Below are 24688 nucleotides of genomic sequence, written 5' to 3'. Positions count from 1 at the left end.
ATCTGGCCTGTGCCTTATGTGCTATACTGAAATCGTTTCTCCAAAATGCCAGGGATCAAATTCCATGGGCTTTCATCAGTGTTGATTTTTTCTGATGGTCTTCTCTTTCATGAAACTCTGGTTTCCCCAGCCTTGTGACGTTGCATTATCTTGGCTCTTCTCTCCACTCTCAGTTCTCTGACTGTTCCATCTTCCCTCGCTGTTACTCTCCCACACGAGGCTGTTTCCCAGGGCTCAGCTGTCCTTTCTGCCTTCTGTCTGAGCACTCCCCACCATGTCTTGCAGGAGATTCCCAGTCTGTGATTGTAGCACTGCCCTGTGCTGAGCTCCAGCTCCACACTGTGGATCGTGGTGGGCCACTGCTGTGGCACCTTCATTCTGTAAATCCCCAGGCCCAAGCCACATGTGTATCACCCAGTCTTCTCTCTTCTCTCCTCTCCTTGTCCTGTCAGTTACCACATCCTTCTGTTCTTGCTTTCCAGTGCCTCCATTCTTGCCTATTTTCATAGGTGGGTACTGCTCCACTGGCCTCCCAACCTAGATAGTTCCCACTTCCATCCATCTGGTCTATTCACATCAGATCAGTCTTTTTAAGGGGCACCTTCATAACTTTACTCTCTCATTTGGAAAGGCCAGTGGCTTGCCATCACCTGCGGAATAGAATCTAACCATGCTATCTTTTATTGGAAGACTGTGCGTATCCCATTCCCTCCTTTTTCAGTACCATCTCTCACCTTTGCAAGGCCTTCCTTACAACCTGCGTCCCCTGAACATCCCCAGCGTGACTGAGCCTGGGCCTTGGCTCACAGAGACCCTCTCAAATGTCTTCTCTGCCTCTTCATTCAGGGTGTTTTAAAATCCCATCTCCCCTCCTCCATGGACTCCTCAGACTACCCCCCATTAGAAATGATCCCTGCCTCCTCAGAACAGTTGTAATGCCTACTGCTGCACTGTTTCCTTGACACCATATTGCCTTGTGTTACCTATGACCTTTACGAGTGTGTGTTTTTCTCCCTCCTTTTGTTTCTACACACCCTATACTGCTTCTTCACAGTGTATACCCAGTGGCCACCACTATGATATCCATGTGGCAATTTTCTCCCTAGCAGCCCTGCGTCCCTGGAGGTTTACTGTTGTGGCCTTTGCACCCATTTGGGGATTTCCCTCTGCCAGTGGTGGTACCTGAGCATTCTCCCCTTCAAGTCACCAAAGGGATGGAAAACAAACAAAAAGCTTAACTCTACCCATCTTCCCAACTACTGCTCCCTCCCTCCCTCATTTTTAGCACTCGCACACTTAGAGGGCAAATCAGTATGGATAATTTCTTCCTTCACTTTCACTAAAATAAATACATTTGCAATTTTTTCAGCTAAGGGAGCCAGACACATCCCTTCCTGGGCATATCTGGTATTTGGATCTTGCTTTCAAAATATAGTAGGAAAAAGAGTATCGTCTAAATCAGTGTAACACGCTCTCTTACTACAGACTTAAAATTTCATCTTAACCTAGTTTTTTAGAGTGTGTCACAGCCCTCATTGAGATATGTGACAGTTTTGAAATTTTTTAAATTAAGCTGTTCTTGACTTATCTTAGTATTAAAAGCACTCTCTTAAATTTGATCACAGCAGGAAAGAGGCAGGGGGTACTGGATTGTATTTTTATGCTTGGGTTACTTAAATGGAATTTCACCAAACTTCTCACCCCCCAAGTCACCCCTCAGCTGAGAAGGAGCATAAGAAATTCATCCCAAAGGGCAATTCTTTTTGAAAAACTGTAAGCACCTAAAAATAGGAGCCTAACATGAATGTGTGTGTGCTCAACCATATTTCTGCACAGGCTGCTGGTACCATACTACTCAACTGAAAGATTCTGTGATTCTGTGCTATTACAATAGTTAGGTTGAATCGATGAAAATGATATAATAAGGCCTATGAAATAAATATTTCTCAAAATATGGAAGGATTATCTCTGGGAGGTTGTGTTCAGTGTTCCATTAAATTTGTTTGGAAGATCTTAGGTTCATTGCAAGTATCCTCTGTCAGAAAAACCTGCTAAATTGCCAGGACTGGTGCCCTGCCCCTTGGCTATGCTGGGGACAACCACATTGACCACATCCAGGTCTGAAATTAAGGACTTTCTGCAGCAAGAATGGGTGATGAAGGGCTTAATGCCCCTTTGAGAACTTGGAATTAAAGCTATCTTTGAAAACAGATGCCACTGTCTGCCTAGAATATGCAGTCTCCCCTTTGCCTTGTCCTTCCCCATGGGTTCTCTGAGGTGCTCAGCCAGGCCCTCTGCTTTCTCTCCATCTGACCTAATCTGGTCCATAACACCTTCCCTTTCTTCTCCAGGATGCCCCTCTAATTCTGGTAGGTTCTTCTATTTCTCAGTATCTGTCTACCTTCCCCATCTTTTCCCGGTTCCTTCTATCTCCCTCCTGCCTCCAAGTCTGGGCACTGATCCGGGACCAAATTACCCAGTTTTTTCCTCCTTGGCCATATCAGGTAATAAAGCAAGAGTTGTTACAAAAGGCACTCCTGAATAGGGAGAACGATGAAGGCTGAAGAGTAATTTGGGCACCAATTGAAAGTTACCACTGGAGCCCTCCTACCAAATGTTAGCAGCGGGGAGCTTGTCTCAACATCCGCTTATTGTTGCTGGGTCTGACATGGGGCTGCTGGTCTCTGATTATTTCCTTGTGGATTCCCTAGTTGACTCAAAGAATTTTTAAGCTCTTACTACAAGCAGCAACTCCCACTTCTCCAAACCAAGCCTGTATTAGCAAATGTCATGAACACTAGCACTGACCTTTTCTCTGAGGGAAAGCAGAGGCGTTCAGAAGGCTTGGGGTCACCAGCTTGTGGGTGTATTCATGTCCCCAAGGTCAAAGGAGGTCTTTCCTCTCCATCACTGAGTCTTTCTCTATAGTCTAGGTACGCTGGACAGATTGTTCTGCTGGCTTGAAAGTTGCTTTGAGAGAATCCTAAGGCCAGTTCTCGCTCCTATTCTCTAGTGATGTATGTCCTCTTGTCTGGAACACTGTGTATTCCGTTTCCGTCACATCCAAAACAGATGTCTATGTTTGCTTAGCCTTAAGTTGGCAACATTATTGCTTCCTGGTCTCATTATAAGACCTTGTATACACCTCTGTCTCACGCCACTAGACAGTGAGCTCGCTGAAGTCAAGGTTCACATCTTATTCAGCACCTATCATTAAGTGGATGGCATGTAATGAATGCTTAATGTCTGTGGCTTAATAATACTTGTTGTGGGAGTGACTGAAGGGATAAAAGAACGAATGAACCAGCCAACCCTCATATTTTCCATCCTTAGGCCAATTTTAGTGAACATTCCAAAGTAGCAGGATAAGAGAAATGGAAATAACTCAGAGCCTAGAGGGTAAAATAACTTTTAATTTGTGTCGGCGAAAGTTCAATATGTTATATAGATACACATATTTAAAGTAAAAGAAATCCAAGGGTGATGCATTGTGCATGTTCAAGATTAACATTTTCTAAGTTGTTTAATTAAAGCTACTTTACAAAGTCAGGCGAGAGTAAATGCCACACTTTTCTTTAATAATGATAATAATAGTAATGGTTTTGTTGAAGCCCTGTTGAGATTTCAAATGAAAATAATTTGGTGTGTGTTAGGATTACTTGGTCTCATTCACACATTGATATATCCTTTGGAGATTCAAATTTAACATTTGGCCCTGGACATCTCCTCATTCCACAGCTTGGAGGTCTTTTAAAGGGAGAAAGCGAATACTTCTCCAGATGTTTCGATTCTTGTAACCAAGGGCCACTTCTGTGAACTGTGATCTTATTTGTTCCTACTGTTTGCATAGCAGGAGGTGATGTGTCTATCCAGGATACTCTATATAAACTGCTCCTGTCTCCCGCACTGTTAAGGCAAAGACCTGCATTGTTAACCCACCAGTGCCCGTTTTTATTACAGCATGATTACTTGACATTTATTAAGCAATAACAGTATTTCAAGCATCGTTAAGAAAGAAAGGGAGAGGAGGAAGGATGGCTTATACCTCTCTGAATTAAGGCTCACCCAGACTAAAGTGCAACATGTTAGCTGTAGAATTCCATCTAATGAGAAGACTTTGCGTGAGCTTGAGAAAGGAACATCTCATGAGTACTTGGTTATCCTAAAGTAAGCGTGATCTGGAAGTTGATTTGGGGTCCTTCCAGGTTGAGTTAATGTTGACATCAAAGATGTTCTGTGTCCCCAAACTCTGTATAGTTATTGCCTCTTATTACAGATATCTTTTATGTAAGTAAGAATTATTTTATCTCCCTTTTTAGAGATATAAACCTTGCAGCACATAGCCCAGATAGGCCAAGGGTACCATGATATGGTGGAAAATAAAAATCGGCCAACTGATTGTTTTTTCTGTCTTATACCAGATGCCTGACTGACAGATCTTTTCAACTGTATAAATATTTCTCGTCAAAGACATGATTACTTGGAAAAATTTTCTGGAAAAAATTTTTTTACTGACATTGTTGCCTTTAGCCTCTCTAGGTCACCAGATTTTAAGAAATTATTTATAAAACAAAAGAATTGGGGCCCTTGTTCTTCGGAGATGCAGCAGAAGATGGCCCCATTTTTCTAAGTCCAGACCCTTGGTGGGTGAGCCCGTATAGCAGGATCCCACCCAGGGTTTGGTGAGGTTGGCAAGATGCCTTGAGGCTTCTCTGTGAAGAGTAGAGGAAGAGCTGCCTGCTCAGGAAAAGAAACCAGACTTCGTGGAGTCCTGTACTGTGACAGTGTATTATTGCCCACTGAGCAGCATGAGGCGAGAGAGCCAGCCAATCCCACCAGCCTTCATGTGGTCACAAGTTACTAAGTTCCCACTCTCCTTTTAGGTTTGCCCTAACTGCCCCCATCATTTCCAAATACCCAATATTACTAAATAAGGAAGAAAAACATATTGCAAAATTGCAAAGTTTTTGTTGACCTTATATTCTGGTGTGTTTGTGCTCATATACTAAGGTATGTGAGGCCTATTGGTCTAAGAAGGGTGTACCTGTATGTGTAAGGCGCTGCGTTATTCATTTTCTCTGGGATAAGTGACCAGGGGTCCTGTCTTTGGGATTTTCCTGATTTTAGGGCTTTTACTCAGGATCCTAAAATCTGGGGGAAGACTAGCAATGCTTTTCCCTTCCTCCTTGCAGATCACTCTCCTCTCGTGGATCCAGATTACTGAGTTGTGATCCTGACATCTTTTTCCAAAGTCAACAGTACATTAAAATTAAAATATTAAGTATTTTCAGATAGATACTGCTCTTGGAAGCCTTGAGTTTATAGGATAGAATTCCATACACCGTCTTGTATCTCTGGCCAAATGAGTGTTTCTGTTACAACACCAAGTTGAATCTGTTGGTTGAGTAGCACAGTGCTCATTATGGGTAAGGATCTGCTTTATTAGATTGAGTGGTTCATTGCAGTAAGTACCGGACCAGATGTAATCAAGGTCGGTATCTCCTCCTCTGGTAACACTGGAGCCTCCTGGCATCTTTTGTGTTGAGATGATAGACAACATAGTAGTTAACATTCATCATTTTAGGAAATAAATGTAAAAGAAAGTCTTCTGTTTTTATTTCATTTTATTTTTTAAGATTATATAGCAAAGTCTATATGAAGAAAAATTGAAACAAAGCAAGCAGGCAACTTTTGGAGATGTTTGGCCTGCAGAGTATAATTGTGGAAATTTGATTGCAGATCAAATAGAAACATCATTAATAAAAATGCTTAGCAGTTATTAAGAATGTCAGAAAAGCTTGAAATTGAGTTGTTTTTCAGATCTTGCACTGTTAGAGGCTGTTTATATTTTATTGTGAAAACTAATATTAGGATATTATAATTTAAGGTAAAATGAAAAATGAAAAAAATTTTAATAGAAGATAATGAAATAACTTTCTTCCTTTATATTGCATTTTATGATAGCTTTATTATAAATAATAAGAAAAATGAGTGAATTATTACATATTTTTAAATATTGGCAATTTGCTTGGTAGGTTTAGTTTTGTGTTGTAAAAGAAAAGCAGAAATCCTGACTGCTGGGCTTAACATCTAATGAAACATTTAGTACAGATAAAATTAGAGCTTTTTGCATTGTGCCATAGGAATTAGAGCTAAAGATTTGACTCCACGGCTGTGTTGTGTGCCTGCTTTTAGTGTGGTAGATATCTTTTTTTGAGACCAGCAGATCCCATGAAGGATGCATTGTTGGAACCTGTGAAAAAATCAGAATTCTCTTTTTGGCATCAGCCTGTCTCATATCTATCCTTCTATCCATCTCCTCCCCTCCCTACTTCTTCCCTCCCCTCTCTCCCTCCCTCCCTCCTTCTTCTCTGTCTCTCAGGGTACTTACTGGTCCACATACAGGGAAAGGATCCTTTTTTGTGCACCTGCACTCATAATGAATGATTTTTGTGTTCCCAAGAGCTTTAGGAATTGTGGCCACTAACTCATTGTCATTACATGACTTCCTTAGCCTTCTGAGTGGAGAGTGGTAAGAGAGAGCTGTAGCCATATTTTTTTCCTTCCCTAAAGTTACCTTATTATCCTTGCCATTTATGTTAACAGGACTAAAAAATTGGATTAGTAATTTCCTCCAAATATAAAGCTCAGACCCACATCAAAGAAGTTTCTAAGACATGAACATAGGAAAGGCAGCAGCGAAACCAACAGATAGTTCTAAAACAGATAATCGAGTATAAATGTGTTATAGAGTCTTTAGAGCAGCGTTCTGAATACTGCTCATCCCCGCTTCATTTTTACCAAAATGTTTTCATTTCTCTTTGACCAAGTAATTCAATTTACAGGAAACTATCCCAAGGAAATAATCAGAAACAATGGTAATAATTTATGTCTGTCACCATGTTATTTTAAGCATTGAAAAATTAGAAACAGCTTAAATGTGTATCTTAATTCTTTTTCATTATTTTCCAAAGTTTCTACAATGGACCTGTCAGTGTCATGAGAAAAATACTTGGATATATTTTCTTAGCTGCCTGTTCAGTGAATATTAGCATTCAACATTAGCAAAAATTGTTTTACCGCCTGCAGAATACCTACCAGAAGTGCTGCTTTTGATTTTGTTCTCTGTTCAAATCTTTGAGTCTCCAATTCTGCTGTTGAATAGTCTCAGCAACCTTCTTGGCCTTAAGTGCCACTGTGGGGAGGAGTGGGGGGTGGGTAGGAAGGGCAGAGGGCCAGCTGCTAGTGCTTGAGGGAATGAGGGCAGAAGAAGGGAACAAGAAGGAAAAGACAAGTAGAGACAGAGGTACACGTGGTGGGATCTGTTAAGAGTCCCCAATAATTTCAAGTGATTACTAAACTGGATTTTTCCTTAGTTGTTTTTGATCAATATATATTTTCAAGTGTCGACTTTCTTCCGCCAATTCCTTTTTGCTAAATATGTTTGTGGACAACTATTCTATCTCTCACTTTTATATTATTGTTCCAAGTTCTCCACATTTATAGTGTATCTTTCTTTTAACTTTTGTCCTCACCTTTTCTCTTTTAATCTTCTTTCCATATGAAGAAATTAAATTGTTTAAATATCTTTTGCAGCTAAGATTTAATTTTCCTTCTTAGGTATCTTGAAATTCTGCCTTTTGTTATTTTTGCCTAAGAGTGGCTTTTTCCATCAGCAGGAATGGAAGCAGTCAATAAAAATCAATTGCTGACTCAATGACTGTATGGAGGGTTTACCATAATGCATATTGGAAATGTCTTTGAAACTCTTTTCCTCAATGGAGGGTGCCATGGCTTGTGTTTTATGGCCTTCTAATGTTAGGCGGTAATCTCATTTAGCATTTTCCCAAAGTGAAAACAGTGCATTAGGGCAGCATAACAAGCATTGTAGATCAATACGGAGGCAGAGCTTTGCCCGTACAGATTAATCCAAGCAAAATGTACCGCAGTGTGCTTCAGGAACTGGGAGACAATTATGTTGATTTCCACTCCTCTTTCCCCCTTTCTACCATCTAATCATCAATACAGCCTCGAAATGTATCCAAAAAGCATTTCAGAAGATGTCTGCGTGCATGTGTGTGTACACACACACACACACACACACACACAAACACAGAACAGACTACCAGTCAGGAAATCAAGGGCCCTGGAAGTGAGTAGTAGTGTTTTGTGGTGATAAAAGTATATTTTAACACATTTCAAATCATAAATAACTCATGGACTTTAACTTGCATGACTAATAGCTCAACTCAGGGTAAATGCTTATGTACAACTTAAATGACCTCTTTCTAAGGAGTCCATAGTATTAGATGAATGAATCCCATTGTGAATAGTCTTTTTAAAAGAAAAAAAACAGCATCTTCTCTATGATGTGCAATATATGGAAGCTCATTCTTTACACTCTTTTCCTGTATGTTAATGGGGAAGGGCCACATTATCTGGTCAGAATTGTTCTAGTCTTCTCTCCCTCCCCCTGCTTCCTTCCCCCTGCTCTTAAATCTAAGGTATATTGGAGGGACGATGGTCCTCAACACTAGGATAGAATGTAACCCTGATTTCCCATGAGCTAATACAGGCATTAGTCATATATTTGCTAGGTTCAGTTGACCTAATGCTTAATCGTATTTTATTCAATATTTATCCACATGTGTGGCTTACTATAATCAGTCATTGGTGTCTGTGCTTCTACTCTTTGAAGCACAGCTGACTACTTCTAGATGCTGATGTTCATGGTAGAGGATTGGGGAAATCTGTGTCTAGAAAGATTCACAGACATCTGAACTTTGAAATCTTAAAGAGAATTAAAACTCCTGGGATTGGATTTAATCCCAATCTTAGGTATTTGGTAAAGCAGTAAGGTAATGAATGAAAAAGTAAAAGCAATGTTAGGTAAAATTTGTGGGATTATTTTTTCCCTGTATGTCTGCTTTCTTTAAATGGTAGTAGAAAGTAAATTCCCTCAGGGACCACTAACATAGTTTGCATTTCAGTTTCTACTCTGGCAAAATATATATTAGCTTAGTGTGTTGGATAAAAGTAATGAGGAGACAGATTGTCACCCAGGGGTTTCCTTATTGATGAGAAATATTGCTCCTGTGTTCTCTAGGGGTTTTTTAGAACCCATTAAATTTAAAATAATGCTATTTCAAGATTACTATGGAAATAACAAAATTTAAATTTCAAAAAAAGAACTGATAATGAAAGACTGGCAACCTTTTGCATTAAGCAAAACTAATTTGAAAAATATACATGAATTTCTAGATTAAAAGTGATAATATTACATATTTCCTCTGTGTGTGTTTACCCCTTATAATCCAAGTTCCTCTACCATCTTAACAAGAATACTTCATTTTCATTTGTGTAATTCATTTGGTTTATTTTTTTATTATCATTTTTCAAATGTATATTATAAGCTTTTTGGAAGCATTTGTTTGGTACTGCATATTCATTGAAAGAAATCGAGCTAAAATCGGAGATTTGTAAGTATAATTAGTAAAATTGTAGCTCAGGGAATTTAAAAAGTTTTTCTCTCCACCCGTTTGTATTCTCAACAATTTATTGCATGATTTCTGTTAGAGGAAGTCATATCAACAGCTGAGCTCACAAAGAAAATAAAACACAGTCCTTACTTCTTGAGATTTGTATTCTAGTAAATGTAGACTAGTAAATTGCGCTAGACTATAGTGTTTTCACTACTAAGTGCATGGTGCAAGAAGTTAATACAGGATCAGTGGAGTCACCATAAGGGGAATGATATACTGTACCACAATGGGGAGAGCTAGGGAAAGCTGTATAGAGAAGGTTCCACTTCCATACTTAGCTCAAGAATTGAAAGATGAGTAAGTATTTTCCAGTTATATAGGAATGGGTGGGAGTTTGGGTGCAAAGCACTTCCAAAATCAAGAGCAGCGTGAGCAAAGATTTGAAGGAGACATGTAAGAACCAATCCCTGAAAGTGGTTTGGTTAGGCTGCAGCATTGCACAAGGTGAGGAATTAAGGCTAGCAAGTGGGGAAGAATTTGATTCAGAAAGACCTGCGGGGCCGGCCCCGTGGCTTGGTGGTTGAGTGAGCGCGCTCCACTGCTGGCGACCCGGGTTCGGATCCCGGGCGCGCACCGACGCGCTGCTTCTCCGGCCATGCTGAGGCCGCGTCCCACATACAGCAGCTAGAAGGATGTGCAGCCGTGACATACAACTATCTACTGGGGCTTTGGGGGGGAAAATAAATAAATAAAATCTTTAAAAAAAAAAAAAGAAAGACCTGCCTGTTGACCTTGTATTTTATTTAGAAAGCAGGAGGGAGAGATACTGTCTCAGATTTGTGTATTAGAAAGAACCATCTGGAAGAACCTTCTTCTGGAATGTAGGAATAGAGGGTGAGAGTTAAGAGACAGAGAGACCAATTTGGAGGTCACCGCTGGAAACCAGGACAAAAATGATTAGGAATTAATGTGATGACAGTGACTGTGGAAAAAGAGGACCAGACTGCAGGGTCTCAAACTTTGTGACCAACTGGACATGGGAATGAAAGAGAGAAGTTAGGGCTCCCAGATTTCTGATGCGTCTGGCTGGACTGAAGAGTATTGGCACCATTCACAGGATTTAGGTTTGGGTTTGGGTGGGAACATTACAGTGTCCAGAGAGGCTTGTGGTGATGTCAATTAATGTAACTAATTTCACAGAAATCATTTACCTTATATGATATCTTTCTTTAAAGATTAAAGAAAATTATTTGTCTTAACCTTTTTTCTACATTTGCAACATTCACTCTTATTTAATGGTTTATACATTCTTTAGCCTTGATCTTTATTGTGACTGAACACCGTTTGTCTCAGTGGTCCCTGTGTTTGTTTTCAGGCGGTATGAGTTTCATCCAGTCTGTGCTGATCTGCAGGCCCAAATTCTCCAGTGTTACCGCCAGAATGTCCAGCAGACCCTCAGCTGCTCCGCTCTGGCCAACCAGTACATGCGCTGCGTCAATCAGGCCAAACAGGTGGGTGTACAAGCCAAGCTGCTGGGGCACCAGAAGAATAGAAAGCCCAACATCATGGCGCAGTGGTAAGGACTTAAGGGCTAATGTGTGTGAAAAAACGTTATAAACCAAACTACTCATCATCATCAAGAATGACTGTAACGAGCTGATTGGGTCATAATCAACTTCCATCTAGGTGGTTGTAGGAAGAACGCATATTCTCCTTGTATTCAAATCATTTACTTGCAGGAAAAAAAGATTCTTACTAAAAGAATACTTTTTCCAGTTGCTCTGAACTTTCGTCCTCTGTTCTATAATAATTGTGTCCTCAAGGTCAGTGCCCCCTATTTCTGGGCCAATACTCAAAGCCAGCAAGGAAGAAGGATACAAGCTAAGGGACCAGCAGCTTCAGGTCCATAAACAGCGAGTAGTCAGAGGGCTTCGTTTAGAAAAACAAAAGACAAACAAAAATCCACCCTTCGAGCACCGTTCAATCTTCTGCTGGTTGGTAGAGTCCACTCAATTGGGCAGGGAGAGAGAAGCCAGAGATGGGATTTAGGAAACAATTTCCATTGCTTTTATATACCATAGCCATATTCTTCTCTTAATCCTTCATATCAGAATAATATGATGTTCACAGGACATGTATTTTCTCTAATTTATATACTTTAGAAAGCTAATGATAAAGCCTGAAGCTGGCAGGTCTATATAATTGCCTGTCATTTAACTGATTTAACAGTTGGATGTAGGTTGTTCTGAGAAATGGAAATTGTTGAAAACCTTAGTTCTTTCTGCTGACAAACTCCCTAGAGTTGACCTTCTAACCCAACAGATCTAGCATTTGAGTTACACAGCATGCCTTTCTGCAGCCTAATTTGCTGTAGTTATAATAATACCACTTAGCGTAAGTTTCCAACACTCTATAAATATCTGATGGGAGGGTTGGCGTTGTCTGGATAGCTGGAAAATAACAGCAACACTAGCAGAAAAATATAATCAAAATTTATGGAAAGCCTGTGTTGTCTTTAAAAGCCTAGTGGCTTGAGGGTTTTTTCTGTTTCTTGCTTGTCGCAGCACTTGTATAACTCTTAGTAGTATGCCAGGGATATCTTTTCTTTAAAGGTCTTTGGTGGAAGTAATGTTGCTAATGTTAAGTTAGTACATTTTATTTGTCAAAAACAGCTTCTGATATGCTCTTAACAAGCCCCAACCTTCAATATTAATACTAACTGAAGCACTTGGGACCTGTAAGTTGGACTCTTGGATTTTTCTACCTTGATATTAGTTCCATATTGAGGTGGGGGTGCAGTCAGTGCAAAGAATGGCTGCAACGCTGGGATCTAACACCGGTGCCTATTTCCACGGTGTGGTTTGTAACGTTACCTGCAGTAGCAAACTGCAAGGGCATCTGGAGTGTTGACTCTCTCCTGCCTGTCTGGCTTGTATTGTGTGTCTCATGGAGTATGTCTACACATACTCCATGAGATCAATGGCATATGCTTATAGAATAAAACAAAGTTAACCTGTGACAAAATCAAATATGCCACATGGTGCAATATAGAGTTCAAATTGTGCAGATCTGAGTTTGTATCCAAGCCCTGCTTTTACTAGCTCTGACCTTGGGCCTTGATTTTTCTCATCTGTGAATTGGGGTAATGTTATCTCCAGTGTTGTTGTGGGGAGATTACATTTATATAAAGTATTCAATAAATCTTGTATTTTTCTTTATTTCCTCAGTTGTATTATTTCATGCTGAAACCAACTAAACAGATCAGCCAAAAGCATCAAATTATTACCCGTGATTCCACAAAAGACTTTCTTGCCCCCCATTTGCAATATAATTTATTACTACTTTCAGCGAGTATGTTTCAGGTGCCTATTGTTTCATGACTCTCATTTTCAAGTATTAGAGAGTGTATAACACCAGGTCGTATTAAAAAGATTCATGTCCCCAAAACCTTTTTATCCTAAGATGGCCAACACTGAAATGGGCAAGAGCCAAGAAACAATACCTTGTATTTTTATAGTACTTTAGCTTTCAAGGTGATTTCATGTCCATTCTCTTACTTGTTTTTTATGACAACCTGAAATGTAAATAGAGAAGTTTTATTTTCACCATTTTACAGTTGAGAGAATTGAAGCCCAGGGAAGTACTGATGGTAAATTTAACAGCTAGACCAAGATATACCTTGCCATAAAAACAAAAAACTTAAAAATAAGTAGTGTTTGTTTTTTGAGTTGGGTGTGTGAAAGGACATCCATTACCCACTAATACGGAAATAAAGCAGTGAGAGAAAATGTGAACAGTGGTTATGAAGTGATGGGAGAAAATGTGGAGATCAAATTCAGTAGTGATGGAGACTGAAGGTAACATAGGAAAGTGAGATGATGAAGGTCAAAAGCAAAGGTGTAGGTTAGCTCTGCCCCATTTTAAGACCTCATCAGAGCAGCCACTGGGGGTTTATATTAGTATTTCATGAGTAGTCACGTCTCCTCGAATACCATGTTTTCCTTTTTCCCTTGTGAAGTCACTCTAACCTCGAGACCCCAACTCTGCCTGTTGTAGAAGAGACTTCTGCAGTATACATGGTCCTGATGGTCGTTTGTCGCAGTTTCTGACTGGTCAACTCCCCTTCTTGTGTTTCCTTTAAATCCAAAGAACCAGCTGGACATGCTAACGTGGAAAATACTAAACACAACAACAACACATTAGGTCGTGTTGTCCATTTCCGGCGCAGTGCAAGAGTTTTCCCCTTGGAATAATTCCAGGAGCCAAATCCATCCACTTTTGAATGACTCATAGATTGGGCTTTCACTGGTTCCCTTGGGGCACTGTTCCGTAGACTAATAGGTTTTACCAGTAGGAAAATTTCCGGATGTTCCTTAGCCTTACTTTTTCTTCGTTATTCATCCACTTATTCACATCAATCTTTCTTCAGCTATTCTTAAACAATTCCTCATGGGTTGACATGAGACATTTAAACTGTTACTTCCAGTATATTAAGTTATGTGTTCTTCATAAGGGTAAAGAGATAATTATTAAATTGCTATAATTATTATTTCTAAGACTTAAAAGCTACTGGCTAGCTATATGAGATACAGCATTTAAAAATGTAGGAAGACATCAGTTGATAGACTTCTGTGTCTTTTATTTCTCATATCTGCTTAGCCTCGTAGCTGTCTATAAACTCCCCAAGATTGAATTACCTGTTTTTACCGTTAAAATCTGATTCCCATTCAGTCTTGCCTCACCTACCTTACAGGAGACCATGGAAGAGAGGGGGAAAATGGGAAGCTAATAGTATTTGCCCACTAGAGGATCAAAATGTGCCCAAGTTTTATTTATAAAAGGGGAATATGAAGAAAGGGCTTTGTGTCAGATCTGCATTGCCTTTGTTCCCTGGGATACCCCACTGCCCCTCAATTTACTTGCAGAATCCAGCTGCTTAGGAGGTAGCAATTCTAAGCATTATAGCCCTTTTCCCGGCCCTGCTGCTGTTGACGGAAAGGTACAGAAGCTGTCTGGACTCTTGGGGAACATTGTGTGTTCACTGGAGGGTGGGGTTTATGGGAAATGCTATAGCTAACATTCCAGTCTAGTCGTGGTGACCTGGGCTTCAGTTTCTTCTTTAGTAAATAAAGGGTTTGAACTAGGTGATCCACAAGGGCCTTCCAGCTCTGTTAGTCTAGGACTGATTCTGTATCTGTGTATGAGAGCAAGAGGCAGTGTGCATAGGCAGACACGTCGTGAGCACCTTCAAATTAAGAGACATGAGCTATTTGGGACAGGCAGCACCCCTGCTCTGGGGACCTCCAGCGTTTGTGCCTCTGCCTCCTAGATTTTGCTGTCAGCCTGAAGCTTTCACTTCAGAAGAATAACTGTACTTCTGATTGGTCTGCCTATTGCCTGGCCTCCCACAACTACGTACACTTTTTTTGAAGCTTGTACTCCTGACAGCTCTGAGGAAGCCAACGTGGCAGAATGAACTGGGAGAGGGTAAAAACGGTTTCACGGTTTCTCCAAAGTCAGCGAAGTGAAAAATGCCTGTATGACCGCTCCTTGGCAGAATGTAGCCTGCCAGCTAATAAACTGCATTAGAAAATGCAGGCTGTCTACCTCTAGCCAGCCCTAGGCCCCTTTGTACTATGATGGCTTTCACCATATGCACCATGGACCTTGGGTGGTGAGGAATTGTGGAGACGGAGCAGGAAGCTGGATCAAGAGCCAAGGAAAGACCAGGACTTTCCTTGAGAGGCAAAGGCCACACCCAGAAGATGCCCAAAGGACAGAGTTCAGCATGGAGCCTGGAGTCAGAGGATGGAGGCCAGTTAGGGGTTGATAAACCACAGCAGAGGTTTAAATCAGCAAGTCCAGCTGAAGGAAGGACCAAAATGAGGACATCATATAAATGAGGCAGCCTCCTCTTAGGCCTGTATGCTTCGTGCTGGTCTCTTAGAGGAGACCAAAAAGTCACCTGGTTGTAGTGGGGAACATGGGGTCAAGACCCTGATAAATGAGGCTAAATCCTAATATGAAGTTACTCCATCCGAAGGCTAGTGCACCCAGTTCTTCATTTTGAAAATATAAATGACGCCTCCAAGTCTATAGTTAACCTCTGAAACAGAAGACCTTAAGATCAGTGCATATGGAGGAATTTACTGTGGGAGAATTTGTCAGCCTTCTTAAGGACATTGTCTCCCCGATAACTTGGATTTGTGTTAGACCAGGGCTCAAATACTTAAAAACATAGTAGTAGCTGTCGCTTTAGAAATCAGAATACTTGAAAGAACCTAGTGCCAGAGCAAGCTGTATTTTATCGTTGTTTTCAGATGCACTATAAATTACATGCAAATGATTTAATAGACTCATAGGCTATTGGAGCTAGAAGGACCTTAGAGATCATGTAACCTGATTGCATCGTTTCCCTTGGAAAAATGAGCACCCAGAGAGTTTCAGTGATCTGTAGATGGGGCAGAGTCCAGATCAGTTATCGCCTGCTCCTGATGCCAAACCCAGTGCTCTCTTCCCTGTAATATCAGGTCTCAGATGTGGGTGAGCATCAGAATCACCTGGGGAGTTTATTTTAAATGCACATGCCTGGCCCCATCCCTGGAGATTCTGATTCAGAAGGTCTGAGGAGGGACCTGGCCATCTGAACTTGCAACACATTCCCTAGGTAACTGTACACAGAGTTTGAGAACCACAGCTCTAGAGCCCATTGGCCTGAACTGCCTTCAAGGCCTTCAACCTTTCGGAGGTCCTGCTGGGTCTTTGTTTTGCCTGTTTCAGGAGATGAGGAGCTGCTACTACCTGTCACTGCCTACCGGGTCTGAGCCATCTGGCAGAGGTCTAATCAGACTAACCTCAGGAACTGGTTCCTAGTTCAGCCTCGGGAACAAATCAGAAGAGGTCTTGGACAGAGGGCGGGAGTCCCTAAAAAAGAAGTTCTCTTCTCCCCTCCTCTTGCCCCCATTGAAACTGTAGGTGCTCCTGGCTGAGGAGCCACTCCTGGTTTTCATGGGTGGGAGGGAGGAAAGAGGCACTCAGCCAAAGTTACAGGGTCCCCTGGCCGGCTCACAATTGTGATGAGACCCTCCCTTGGCTCTGTGGCTCAGGGGCTCCCATCCCCTGACCCACATCAGGGTCCGTCTCCTTACATAGTTGCTTCTGATGCACACAGACAGCCACCTTCGGGGAGCACAAAGATAAATCTAGAAGGTTAACTTTCTGGGAAGACCTACGGGAGCATGTTTTTATTGTGTTTGAAAGCTTCTTTATCATCATCACCTGATGACATTTATTAGTCACCCAGCTGGGCCGCTCATCCTTAGGATGACACATGTGCGTTCCATAATAGGTTTCTCATGCTTCGGTGGGGCGGCCCTTTGAGTTTGGAGTCACATCAAAGCAAACTAAATGCCAAACTTTAAATTTGTTACCCCAGCCTCTTCCATCTTAGGAATCCTTTTCTAAACCACTTTCTGAGAGTAATAGTTGCTTTATGACATTTTCTTTAATCCAGGTTTAATAGAAGAAATATTACCATGGTAATAGACTTTCATTTTTCTTGATAGGTATTTCTTTTCTGGTGCTTATCCTTCAAGAGTTAGAACTGCTATATGTTAGTGTTTTGTCTGTTATTGCAGCAAGTTGTATAAACAGTTTTACTTGTAGCTTAATTTGAATATTACACAGAGCGTTTGTCATAGAAAATATGAAACAAGATCCAGGCATAAAAAAAGTTAACTTTTGTTTCCTCCAAAGTAGGAACAATAAAGAACAGCACTTGCTGAGGGGAATAGACAGATATTGAAAACAAAATGAATTAGCTAATCAGATTTTCATGGGGTCACGGGTAGTACTGGGTACACAGGCAAAGCTCGCTTTGTGCTACTCATAAATTGAATTTATTGGTTACTTTTGCTTCTATCTCACCCTCTTCTCATTCTGTCTTTCCCACTCCCTATTCCTCATCACAGCTCCATTCTCTTCCACTCTCCATTTTTCCTGTCCCTCCTTAGTAAAAAGGTACACCCAGGATCTGTTCCCATTTTAGTTTCCCCCCCTAAACCTTGCCTCTGTAAACCTTCCTACTTGCATCCCCAGCCTTATTAGGTCTTTTGAAATCTTGCTGAGATTCTGGGTAAGCTTAGCCAGAGACCAGCACTCTGAGTGGTATCTTTTTAGAAAAAAGAAAACTATTTTTATTCTCGTCATGATTGTTTAGCAATCCAGGGTTGCCATAATTTCTCTTAAATATATTGAGACAACCAGTAGCTGACACACTGCTGTGATAGTCAACCCCTCCAAGAAAGCTATAATTCAAAACTCAGTTGATGAGATTACTGTGTAACAAAAATATTGGAGGAAAACAGTTAAGATGGTTTTAATAAATGGAAATGACACACAATCTCTGGTCTCCGGGGGCACTGTTCTGTCTGACAGTGTGAGCTGCCAGTTGTTCCTTCCTCAGTGGGTGCAATCAGAAAGAGACTTGGGAAAAGAGCAGTGTCGATGTCTGAACTGTTCTCTCCTTTAGGTAAAATTAACCCAGCTGTTTATAAAAGGAGTTTCTGCAGGCTCAAATACGTGAATTGATGAGCAAATGCAAGGAATTTCTTTCTCCACATTAAGATTAAGTATTAGCAGTTCCTTAAATGAAGGAAGCAATTTTTTATAACTTGCAAATCTTCTCCCTGATTCTTTGGGGAATTTCCTATGTTAATTTATGCAGTGGTAAATTTATGCAGTGTTGAAATTCAGCCCAACAGCAGCTACTTACAGAACCGATGCAGAGATGGTAGGAGAACCTATAAGGTGGATGCTAAATGACATAGATCCTACCAGGCCTCAGGATCCCTCCAGCCAAGGGCCCTTAGGTCTGAGTGTGAGCAGATTTTATTGCATACTTGTGATATAGTAATAGCACAGAATGTTTTACCAGTTAATTCATCTTTTTTAAAATTGGACTTGACATTGTATTTGTTAACGTCTCTGACAGAAGCGAGGCAGTTTTGTACCACCTCTGCCACCCTTCGGTGGCAACTGAATGCAGTTTGACAACCTGTGTATAGACCAATCCCGGAAGACACAAGCTTGTCCCTTGTGTCTTCAAAGAGTCACCCGTGAATCAGCTGAACTGCCATGCTATCTTTGAGGATTAGAATTATAAAACATGTGGCAGGGTATTTTGTGAATGTGGTTACTTCTCTTTTATATTTTTTCCAAAGTATTCTTTTAGTGTCTTTATGTTAGACTGGCCCACTGTTCTTCACACCAGCCAGGGGCCAGCTCGTCTCTCTTAAAGAGAGTCTGACATTCTCAGCATTGTATGATCTGGCTGAGAAATTACCTTTCTGGATTTGGTTGAGGCTGCAGGGAGAGGAATAGTAAGAAGATTCTCTAGACTCGAGGGACATTAAGTACTGCTCTCATTATGTTGTGGTCACTGCAGATTATTTTGCAGCATTTGAAAAGAGGTTCTCGTTGTCACATGGCTGTCTCTGTAACCAAAGGACCTAAACTGTAGAGTGAGGCGCAGCCAGGTAATCTTGACCAGGCAGATAACAGCTTCAAGTTTCTGTTGGTGTGTTGAAGAAACTAGTTAACACATAACGTACAAAATGGCATCATTCATAAAATGATCATTTTCTTTAGTAACTAACTGCCCTCAGGTGGGCTCAGTATAGATCTGCTTTACACTGACTTCTCTTTTGTACTAGTAAGTTATGTTGTGGCAAGGTTGTCTAAATATCTGGCATTTATAGAGCTTCCTGTCCTTGGAGTTGGAGAGACTTACACAGATCAGGTCACAATGGTGTGAGGATAAATGATACTGTAACATTTCCTGGTCTGATTCTCCATGGTAGGTGCTCAATTTTTAATTTTTCCAACAAAACAAGAGCTAATATGAATGATGTGTTTAAGAGAAGCCTCCATCCCAGTGTTGGTTCCACAAGACAACTCTGTTGAGCAGAGTCTTCCACTTAATCTGCTTTTTCTTTCCTGTTTTCTCTTACATGCATCTAGCTTTTCTGATTTCCTTGACTGAATCGTTATCTTTTCTGACCATTTCTATCTGTATTCTCTCCAAACTAGTTTGCTTGCTTTTATATCTATTCTTCTTTTGTACCCTATGGACATAGACTTCTTAGGAACCTATCACCATGGATTCTTTAGGATCATCTATCCATCTTGTGCTTCTGTGACCCAACATACTTATATGTCCTTCTACTCTTTCTGTTCTGTGCCTTTATTTCAATCATTTTTCTTCATTTTTGACCTTAAATCTTTATCTCTAAAGACCTTTGATCTCTCTTCCCAAGGCTGCAACTTCCTTCTAGACATTTCCTTCTGGGATGTCTCACCATCATCCCAGACTCACAAACCCAAAATTTAAGTCATCTTCCTCATTCCCAGGCTGACTTCTCCCACTGACTTACCTGCTTCACTTGGTGACACCATCATTCTCCCTGTCACTGAGGATCCACCATCCCTTAGGTCTCACCATCACTCTTTTTCTTCCTGTGTCTTTTTATGGCTCTGTCTATTTCTTGTCCCGCCCTTGCTTGGTTTCTAATCTGCCTTCTCCCTGGTGTTCCAGCCTCCATACTCTCCTCTATTGGGTCCATTATGCTAAGGATGTCAGGGTAACCTTCCTAAATGATGTTCTCCTATTTAAAGACATATATTGGATTCCCAGGTTTTTTCAGTGGCCAACAGGAAGTATGTCAGCCTGGCATTCCCTCTGGGCCCTTTTTACACTCTTTTCCTTGGTACCTCCTGAGTGCCCATCCTTTCCTCTGGCTAGGCCTGTCTCCCTCCTCTGTCCTCCATACATACTGGGCTTGTTCCTGCCTCTGAATCTTTGCCACTGCTTCCCACACTTGCCCCTCCCCAGCCCCACCCCCAATCCTTCTGTCTATGTTCTCTCCATAGTGAACGATCATCTGAGGAGCCTTCTCTGATCACTCCAGCTGTAGACAGTTCACTCCTTCTGAACTAGGCACAACCACTCCTCTTTTGAGCTATTACCTGGAAGAGTACATAAGAAACTGGGAAATAGGAGGAAGGAAATAATGACTTTTTCCTGTATATCTTTCTGTTCTTGAATTTTATATTGTGTGTATGTATTACTTATTCAATAAAGTAAATTTTTAGCATTTATTTAGCAAATATATTTTTAAAAATAACAAATTATTACTCTGTATTATGCCTTAATTTTCCATGAGTGTGTGTGTTGGTTATCCCAAAGCACCCAACTCAATGCAGTGAGAACCTAGTTGGGAGCTCAGTTAAGAGCTGGGTGAATAAGTGGCTGGAAGGATGAGGGATGGAGGGGAGAAGGTATAAGCAGATTAGAGGCAACCTTAGGCCTGAGCTAGCCTCCTCTTCCTGAGTAATTTCAAAACTAAAGGGGAAAGGATTGCTTTTGTCTTCTTAAAGATTCCTAAGAAAGGAGACAGTATACCCCATGCCCCAGCTATAGAATTTTAATCTGATAGTTAAGAATGCTTCCTGTCTAGGATTTTATATATAGAAAATCCTAAAGACTCAACCAAAGAACTGTTAGAACTAATTAATGAATTTAGTAAAGTTGCAGGATACAAAATTAACATAAAAAAATCAATAGCCTTTCTACACACTAAAAACAAATTTTCTGAAAAAGAAAGCAATCCCATTTACAACAGCACCAAAAACAGTAAAATGCTTAGGAATAAATTTGACCGAGGAGGTAAAAGATCTCTACTCTGAAAACTGTAAGATATTGATGAAAGAAATCAAAGAAGACACAAATAAATGAAAAGGTATCCTGTGTTCATGGATTAGAAGAATTAATATTGTTAAAATGTCAATACTACCAAAAGCTATGTATAGATTCAATGCAATCCTTATCAAGATCCCACTGGCATTTTTTTACAGAAGTAGAAAAAACATTCCTAAAATTTATAGAACCACGAAAGACCTCGAATAGCCAAAGGAATACTGCAAAAGAAGAACAAAGCAGGAGGCATCACATTTCCTGATTTCAAGCTATATTATAAAGCTACAGACATTAAAACAGTATGGTACTGGCATAAAAATAGACAAATAGACCAGTGGAACAGAATCGAGAGCCCAGAAATAAACCCAAGCTTAAACAGTCAACTAATATTTGAAAAGGGAGCCAAGAATACTCAATGGAGAAAAGACAATCCTTTCAGTAAATGGTGCTAGGAAAATTGGATATTCACATGTAAAAGAATGAAACTAGACCCCTGTCTTACACCACTCACAAAATTTAACTCAAAATAGATTAAAGACTTAAATGTTTAAGACCTGAAACCATGAAACTCCTAGAAGAAAACATAGGAAAAAAAGCTCCTTGACATGGGTCTTGGTAATGATTTTTTGGAAATCACACCTAGAACACAAGCAACAAAATAAAAAAGAAATAAGTGGGACTACATCAAACTAAAAAGCTTCTGCACAACAAAAGAAAGACAACCTACAGAATGGGAAGAAATATTTGCAAACCATATATCTGATAAGGGATATCTAATACCCAAAATGTATACAGAAATACAACTCAATAGGGGAAAAAAAAATCCAATTAAAAAATGGGCAAAAGGACCTGAATAGACATTTTTCCAAAAAAAGACATACGAATGGCCAACAAGTACTTGAAAAGATGCTTAATAGCACTAGTCATTAGGGATGTGCAAATTAAAACTACAACGAGATATCACCTCTCACCTGTTAGAATGGCCATCATCAAAAAGACGAGAAATAACAAATGCTGGCGTGGGTGTGGAGAAGAAGGAATCCTTGTGCACTATGGAGAAATTGGTACAACCACTATGGAAAACAGTATGGAAGATTCTCAAAAAATTGAAAACAGAGCTACTATATGATCCAGCAATTCCTCTTCAGGGAATATATCCAAAGGAAATGAAAACACCCACTGAAAAGATATCTACACTGCCACATTCATAGCAGCATTATCAATGGATAAATGAATAAAGAAGTTGTGAGATACACACACATACACACACGGGAATATCATTCAGCCACGAAAAAGCAAGGAAATCCTACCATGTGCAACAACATGGATGGACCTTGATGACATTATGCTAAGTGAAATAAGTCAGACACAGAAAGACAAATACTATATGATCTTCATTTATATGTGGAATCTAAAAACAAAAATTTAAAAAACTCTACGAAACTCATAGGACAAGAAATCAGATTTGTGGTTACCAGAGGTGAGGTGGGAGGAGGGGGAATTGAAGGGAGATGGTCAAAAGGCACGAACTTCCAGTTATAAGATAAATAAGTCATAGGGATGTATTGTACAACATGATGGCTATAGTTAACACTGCTGTATGATATATAGGAAAGTTGTTGAGAGTATATCCTAAGAGTTCTCATCACAAGGAGAATTTTTTTTCTTTTCTTTTTATTATATCTATATGAGATGATGGATATTAACTAACCTATTGTGGTAATCATTTCACAATATATGTAAATCAAACCTAAGGTATGCTGTACACCTTAAACCTTGTACAGTGATGTATGTCAATTATTTCTCAATAAAACTGGAAGGAAAATAGAAGAATGCTTCCTGTCTACCATTCCCCACACCACCCACAAAAATAACTCACTAAATAGAATGTAGGGGCTATTTCTGCAATTTGAGAATAGATGTTTATCTTTGTAGCTCGGCATTATGAGCTCATGAACATCTACATTCTGCCTAGTGTGAGCAGAGGTTTCTGGGAGAGAATCTTGACTTCACCTCCCAGAGCCTTTGGGGTTTAACCTCCACTCCACCCCCCACCCCCAACCCCTGCCACCTTGGTGGTAGCTTTCCCCCAGTCCCTGTGGCCACCAGAAATGCTTCCACACATTTCCAATTGTCCAGGGTAGTGAGATGGCGCACACACTCCCCCCAGCCCCCACGATCCAGGCCGTGCTCACCCTTAGGATTCAGGGTTGGTATGGTGGGGTGAGGGGTCATTTGGAGATTATACATGATTAAGCAACAGTGTTCATTAAAGGTAGTAGTGTTTCGAGACCAAGCAGCATATGCCTTGCTTTATGTGTTTTTGAAGTAGATCTTTGAAAAGCAATTCAAATAGTACTAAATTGTTACTGCCGTTTTTTGGTCCTCTGCTTCTGGTGGTAAAACTTATGTTTTCTATTTCTCTTGCAGAGCATGCTTGAGAAGGGAGGATAAAATCAACTTGTAGAACAAGCAAAACTCCTTCAACGTTAATTCCAGAGGTGGAACATTTTTTTTTCCTAGTGAGAAAGTAATCCATTTAAAGAGAAGACCATTACGGAGAAGCACCAGAGAGCAGATTCGACAGAAGCCTATCACAATTTGATCAGCAACGATTTGAAAAGCCACAGGCTAGATCAGGGATCAGCCATCAAGGGCAGGCCACAGTGTCAGTAAACCCCATCCATGATGATGAAAAGAGAAAGGTGGCCCTCTCCACCTTTTGTACTTTCTGTGCAACTTTCTCTTCTAATCAAGCTCCATCATTTGGTGAACGCACTCCAACAAAGCTTGGGGGCTGGGCTGGGGGCTAAGGTACTTGGAGTGGGGAGAGGAGAGGGCAGAAAACCTCAGTCTTGTGCCAGCGGTGCTGGGCGGAATTGTCTAGGCTGTGGGGTGTGGCATGTTGGGTTTCTCTCTTTTTCTTTTCTCCCTTGACTGTATGAGAGCTGTTTCATTTTTAACTTATTATGGTGATCATGTAAGTAAGAAGACAAAAAGGAGAGAAAATGTACCTCTTTTACTGGAATAATGTTTATGATTACAAGTGAAATAAGGCATTTTTTATCAACATAAAGGCAGCCTTGGCTTATACAACCTCTTCTCCATCATGAATAGTGACATCTTTACTTCACTCACTATCAATAATAAATATATTTTCTGACAAAGACTGGCATTGTAGCCTGGGGCCTCGCGTGTTCCTTTCTCTGGGTTAGGTGGTTATACTTAGGGGAACTGCATTGATTTATATCGTTACTAATTTGCATTTGTGCTGTACTGTTCCTCTAAAAAGCTCCATAACACTTTCCAGATCCTCAGACAGGCAAGCGATGCTTACAACTTGCCTCTCAGGTAGGGTGGATTCACTAAGATCTTTACGAATTGCTTGAACCTTCCTTTCTTTGGGATGGCTTAAGTCATCCTGCCAGGGGCGAGAGTTAGATTAGATAAC

General features: G+C 40.5%; 1 protein-coding gene across 1 annotated transcript in view; it reads left to right on the top strand.

Annotated features, from left to right (window-relative positions):
• The window catches only part of CHCHD3 (coiled-coil-helix-coiled-coil-helix domain containing 3), a 268879-nt gene extending 244473 nt beyond the window's left edge, over window positions 1-24406 (top strand). Inside the window, exons 7-8 of the mRNA XM_004430752.3 lie at window positions 10858-10993; window positions 23668-24406. Coding sequence (XP_004430809.1) covers window positions 10858-10993; window positions 23668-23691 — 160 coding nt within the window. The 3' untranslated portion in view covers window positions 23692-24406. The remainder of the gene's footprint in view (window positions 1-10857; window positions 10994-23667) is intronic.
• The last annotated feature ends 282 nt before the right edge of the window (window positions 24407-24688 follow it).

This window comes from Ceratotherium simum, chromosome 1 (genome assembly GCF_057802395.1).
Source record: "Ceratotherium simum simum isolate JZ-2026a chromosome 1, ASM5780239v1, whole genome shotgun sequence".
NCBI lineage: Eukaryota > Metazoa > Chordata > Mammalia > Perissodactyla > Rhinocerotidae > Ceratotherium > Ceratotherium simum.
Note: the sequence above shows the minus strand (reverse complement) of the source record. Positions and strands in the feature narration are given on the sequence as shown.